We start from the raw sequence: 6000 nt of genomic DNA, 5'->3' as shown, positions 1-6000 counted from the left end.
CTTAATATATGGGACAGTTATAATTATAAATACTTATTGATTTGTGGAGATAATTAGAGAAGACTTCCTTTTTTTTTTTACAGATAAGGATAATAAAGTAAAGGGGTAGGGGAATCACAGAAGTGGGATCATTAGAATCCATCTCAGCCTTAGGGTGCAGAGCTGTAATAACAATAACAACAATCATAATTTACCTTTATATACAAACAAACCCCACAGTTTTCTAGGCCTTTGGGTTTAGAAAGTACTGTCCTCACAAGTTCCATAATGCCTAAAAATATGTAATGTCCTTCTGTTCTGATGGTGCTAGAATAGATAACTGGAATTGGCTACACATGGTGTGGATGTGCTACCAAAGGGAAAGTAGCCATCAGCCCCTCAAGTGCAACACCCTGGAACAATCACGGGAAGTTGCTCCATGGCTGTGACCTAACCAGTTTCCACCTTGCTTCACCTGGTGCATTACCATACACAAGTATTTTTGTTTGCTTGCTTCATGGTTGTTGGGGTTTTGTTTTTTTTAATCTTCCAGGTATCAATCAAAACCTCATGCCAGCCTCCACTCCTTGGAAATAACGAAATGAGATGACGTGCGTGATTCTTTCAGCTGGGCAGTGCAATGTGACCTGCATCTGGCTGGAGGAATTAATCTGTTTCCAGTCCTCAGGCTGAACTCTCTGGGGCAGTTGAGCTGGCTCTCCCCTGCTCCTCTCAGGGTGTGCTCTGTCTCTATAGATAGACAAAATGTTTTGCTTTGGCAACCTGCTGCAAGAAGGCTGCTTGTCTCTGAAAACCTAATTTGCACAGATTTTGTTCATGGATTCAGTGCAGAGGTCCCTCCTCTCCACCTCCAGTTAAGTGGTGCAACTCCTTTATATTTGGGGAACCTCCTTTATGTCAGGGAGATGTGGGTTTTATAAAGAATATGTGAACAAAATATCTGCAGCTAAAGTGTAGGCTTGGGAGCAAAATGACCCTCCTTTCCCCTGTTGGAGAAAAGGACAGAAAAGAAAATATCCCTAACATTATGACATCAGTTCCTCCATTTTCCCAGCCTGAGATATTCTATGCTACTCCAATAGCTATTTAAAAGTTCCCAGATCACAACCTGTGATTTCTAATGCAGACAGGTGGTATCATAAGACCAAGTGTGGGAGTTAAAAATAATAATAATGATAAATTACTATGCCATTCTCCCCTCTTCTATTGCCAGGAAAGTCTTCATTAACCCTCCCCAGGCAGAGTGCAATTCTTCTTAAAGGGCTTTTCAGATGAGGAAATGAAGGCCCACTGAGCTGACTTGCTTGAGGCCACATAAATAGCACTGAACAGAACTGAGTTTCATATCCAGGTTTTCTGATTTCAGATTTAATGCTCTTCCACACCAGAATAGCTCTAAAGATAATGGGACAGACTGGGGGGGGGGGGGCGGCAGTGTGGAGGGCCTTCATATGAAAGAAGGATAAGACTTCTGTTGGCCCCAGGAGGCAGAACTAAGAGCAGTGGGTGGAAAGAGCTATTCCGTTTAGGAGGCAGCCAAAGTGGAATGGGCTACCTCAGGAACAGTGGGTTCCCTCCCATTAAGGATCCTCAAGTAAAGGCCGAATAACCACTTGTCAGATATGTTACAGTAAAGACTCTTGCTCAGGTATAGGCTGGGGCTGATCAGATTTTCAGACCCATCCAAATCCACCTATATCCCAAAGAGTCCCCACTTCAATATCTATTTTCTTCAAGATGATGGGGGACCCCTCCCCGACTCCCAGAGCAGAACATTCCCATTTAGGACAGCTTCTTTTCATTAAGTTTTTCATTAAGTGGAAGCCTGATGAACCTTTCTGAATCTTCTGTTCACTGCCTTTATAGTTCTGCCTCCTGGGACTAAGGAGAACAAGCTTATTCCCTCTTCCTGGTCATCAGATATTTAAAGAGTGCTACCATGTCCCAGCTGAGTCTTCTGGAGGCTGAACAGGCCTAGATCCTTCAGCAAATCCTCATGGGGCAAAGTTTCAGATTTCCTCCTGGGGGCCCTCAGCTGACCATGTGCCAGCATATCAATACCTAAAATGGGATACCCACAACTGAGCATAATACTGCAGATGTGGTCTGACCAGAGTAAAGCACAGGGGGACTACTGGCCTAGGACAGTGCATCCCTTTCTGACTTTTCCACCTCTTGTAGCCTCACTCATCTTCAACTCAGGCACCCTCGGACAGAGAATTCCGAAGTCTGGTAAGAAGAGGGCAGTGGCACATTAACCAAATGATGTCAAGATCAATCCTGAACAAGTCCCTTAACCTCCCTGGGTCTGATTCCTCACTTCTAAAATGGATTGGAGTAGACAAGCTCTAACGTTGTCTAAATCATTTGAATACCCCTTAGGTATGGCTCCGCTCCAGTTCTTCAATTGGCTGTTCTCAGATTTCCCAAAGACACTGAGCTCAGTGGTCTTTGGGCTACTTCCCGATGAGTTCTCTAGCTAAGTGTTTCCCCCTCCATCTTCCTGAAGGGCATGGTATATTTGTAAGAGATGAATTCAGGGGAGCCCCAGGTTCCCTCTAACACCACTGTGATCATGAGTAAATTACTTAATCTACTGAGCCTGTTTCCTCTACTGTAAAGTGGGGATATTGGTACTTGCCTCACAGATTTGTTGTGAAGCTCAAATGAGACTACAGAAAGCAATGTGCACCTCTTGTAACTGACATGTAGATAGCATTTTGTTGTGATTCAACTGATCTCAACCAACGACCTTCTCTGTTCATATCCTGAACTTTAGTACCAGAGTAATATCAGGTCACCAGCAGTAAGTCAACAAGCATTTATTAAGCACTTACCACGGGCCAGGCACCTAAGTACTGAGGATTCAAAGGGGAAAAAAAAATGTTTCCTGAGGACCTCAAGGAACTAACTCACTTTTTTTTTTTTCAGGCAACTGGGGTTGTGATTTACCCAGGGTCACCAAGCTAGTAAGTGTCTGAGGCTGGATTTAACTCAGGTCCTCCCAACTCAAGGGCTGGTGCTCTATCAATAAATTCACATCTTGTTATCCCCCCCCCCCCATGAAGGTTAAATGAGTCGTCTAGGGTCACAAAGCTAGTAAGTCTCAAGTGTCTGAGGCTGGATTTGAACTCAGGTCCTCCTAAATACAGGGCCGGTGCTCCATCCACTGCACCACCTAGCTGCCCCCAAGTTCACATCTTAATAGGAGAGACAGTGTACATAAATTTGTACATCTAAGAAACACATAGTAAAAAGGAATTCCTTCATTCCTAACCTCACCCCACCCCCACTCTCAGGGATGTAGTGGAAAAAAACAAAACCCAGTAAGATTGAGATTGGGTCTCAGCTCCCCAACCCCCTAGGAGTGTGACCTCGATGGTCACTCAATCCCTGAACCTGAGAGACTCATCTGCAACACAGGATTGATCAGATTTACCCTGCCTAGCTCCCTGAGCACGGGAAGTGTTTGTTTTGTCTTTTTTAGGTTCAGCAACTAGCACACAGTCCCCAGCATCTACCAAGTGCTCACTCACCGCTAGTTAATTGGTGCATTACAGGATTGAGGATCACCTACAAAGGGCTATAATTTGGATTTCATCAGTCTTCAGATGGAATTATGATGATCCACACACAGCCACTGTTCCCCCTCAGGACACCTCAGGCTGGAGGCAGATTTCAAACTGACCCAGCGCTGGATTTGGAGAAAGCAGACCCGAGTTCTAGTGTAGATGTCTTACCAACTGTCTGACCTCAGTTGGTGGACTGCAAGCTCAAAAGGAGCTGGTATTGTCCACCCCACCTCCCCCAAACTAATATGATCTCCATGGAGAAGTCTAGCTCCCAGAAATAGGACATTGACAGGCTCCCTGTCATCTGCACCGGTCAGGTCTGGAACGCTCAGGCCACAACAACGTCCATGGGTAAACTCCAGGTGTCCACCAGGAGGGTGAAGGCCCTGCAATCCCAGGGTTATGAGGTCAAGGTGAAGGGAGCGGGCATAGTTAGCCTAGAGAAGCCTTAGGGGGAACACGGTGGCGTCAGGGTAAGAACAGAGGTGCCCGGTTCTGTTGGACCCCCGAGGACAGAACCAGGGGCCAAGGAGGCAGGATGCAAAGGGGTAGATGAGGCTGGCCAGCGCTGCCCACAGGGTCCAAAGGGTTCACCTTCAGCCGCCCCCCCCCATAGGTCACCTAACATTATATAGCCCTACTGTGTGCCAGGGATACAAAGGTCAAAAGGCAGTCCCTGCCCTCGAGGAGCTCCCAGTCTAAGGAGGGAGGGAGACGAGGGCGGAGAACTCTGTACAAACAGGGATGGACAGAGGGAAGTTGGGGGGGGGGGGTGAAGGCTAGGCCTCAAGGGAGGCCTGGGTGCGCGGGACGGCGGAGGCCTGAGGTGACCATCGAGAGCCATGACCCCCAAGGTGTCCCGATGACCCGCCCAGCTCCCTCGCTGTTTTTCACGACGGGATGTCCCGGCGTTCCCTCAAAAGGAGTCCCAAGGCCTGCGCCTCAGCCGCCCGCCATGGCCGCTCGAGAACGGCAGGCCGGCGGCCCCAGTGCGCCTGCGCTGTGGGCGCCTCGCGCCTCGATCCGGGCCCTCGGAGCCTGCTGGAGGGGGCGGGGCCAGCGCGTCGGCCGGGGCGGCGTGGGTGGGGGAGTCGGCCGAGGGCTGAAGCCGAGGAGGAAAGGGAGGGGCGGGGGTGAGGAGCGAGGAGGAAGGGGGAGAGAAGGGGGAGGCAGGGGGCGTGGCCCGGCCGCCGGCGCCGCGCTGGTGCCTCTCGGCCAATGAGCGGCGTCCACATGCCGCGGCGGCGAGAGGGGAGGCAGCAGCGAATAAATGCTATTAGAGCCGCCGCCGTCGCTGCCGCGCCGCTCGCTCCCGTCCCCGACGCCGCCACCTTCGCCGCAGTCTCCTCCTCGGGTCACCGCCGCCGCGGCCCTTCGGGGTGGGGGCTCCGCGGAGGGAGCGAGCACCGCTCCGGCTAGCTAGAGCTCCCCGGGCGGGAGCGTCGGTGCGCCTCCGGAGCCGGGGCGACAGCGGGGCCCACTGCCCGGCGGGCGGCCGGCAGGCAGGCGAGCGAGGCTCGAGGCGCGGGCCGGGTCGGGCCGAGCGGCGGTTGGCGGTCGAGGGGACCGTCCGGGGCGCGGGCAGCAGCCGGGAGAGGGGAGCGCAGCCGAGCCGAGCGGGGGGCGGCGTCACCTGCCCCGGGGCCGCGGGGGGAGGGCGCCCGTGGGGTGATTCAGCGCTCGGCGGAGCGGAAGGAGGCGGCGGCGGCGGAGGAGGCAGCGGCGCCGCGGCTGCTGCTGCTGCTGGGGCTGCAGGGGGTGGAGAGCGCCGGAACCGGCCCCACCACCGCCTCCTCCGGTGCCGGCGGCCCTCGTGAGCCCGGGCTGCCGCCGCGGCGAGGCGAGCCGAGCGCGTCCTAGCGGGGCGGGAGGAGTCGGAGGCGGCCCCGGGCGGGCTCGGGCTCGGGCTCCGCAGCCATGGAGAACGCGCACACCAAGACGGTGGAGGAGGTGCTGGGCTATTTCGGCGTCAACGAGAGCACCGGGCTGAGCCTGGAGCAGGTCAAGAAGCTCAAGGAGCGCTGGGGCTCCAACGGTGCGTGCCCGCCCGCCCGCTGCGGCCGGGGAGGGGGAGGGGGCCGCCTGGCACACGCCCGCGAGGGGCTGCTGCCTCCAGCCGCAGTGGGCCCGGGGGTAACGAGCTAACAGACCCCCCCCCCTGTGTTTCTGGGGTCCTTCACCCTCGAAGAGCAGCCCCTCCTAGTGGAGGGTCCTGGCCCATCCGACCCCTACCCTCGGATGTTACCCGCTTTGCGCAGGAGGGGAGGGGGACCCAAGATTTTTTAGTCATCCCCCTATTGGGACCTCCCTTGGCCTTTTCTCTAGGGCTTGCCCGGGAGGAAGAGGAGGCAGCCCCTTCTAGTGGGGTCCCCGGGCTCCCCTCCCCCGTCTTCTGCGGAGGAGGGGGGCGTCGGAGAGCCAGGGCCGG

The 6000-nt window shown here is 54.2% G+C and overlaps 1 protein-coding gene across 2 annotated transcripts in view; it reads left to right on the top strand.

The window, feature by feature from the left end:
- Positions 1 to 5215: 5215 nt before the first annotated feature.
- Positions 5216 to 6000, top strand: part of ATP2A2 (ATPase sarcoplasmic/endoplasmic reticulum Ca2+ transporting 2) — a 55087-nt gene continuing 54302 nt past the window's right edge. For both annotated transcript variants that reach the window (XR_006356379.1, XM_044003198.1), the window contains exon 1: positions 5216 to 5607. Coding sequence is in view for 1 of the 2 variants with exons in the window: in XM_044003198.1 (XP_043859133.1) it covers positions 5490 to 5607 (118 nt within the window). In the remaining variant the exon portion in view is untranslated. The remainder of the gene's footprint in view (positions 5608 to 6000) is intronic.

This window comes from Dromiciops gliroides, chromosome 1, assembly GCF_019393635.1.
Source record: "Dromiciops gliroides isolate mDroGli1 chromosome 1, mDroGli1.pri, whole genome shotgun sequence".
Classification (NCBI taxonomy): domain Eukaryota; kingdom Metazoa; phylum Chordata; class Mammalia; order Microbiotheria; family Microbiotheriidae; genus Dromiciops; species Dromiciops gliroides.
The sequence above is the reverse complement of the archived record's forward strand: the minus strand, read 5'-3'. Positions and strand labels throughout refer to the sequence as shown.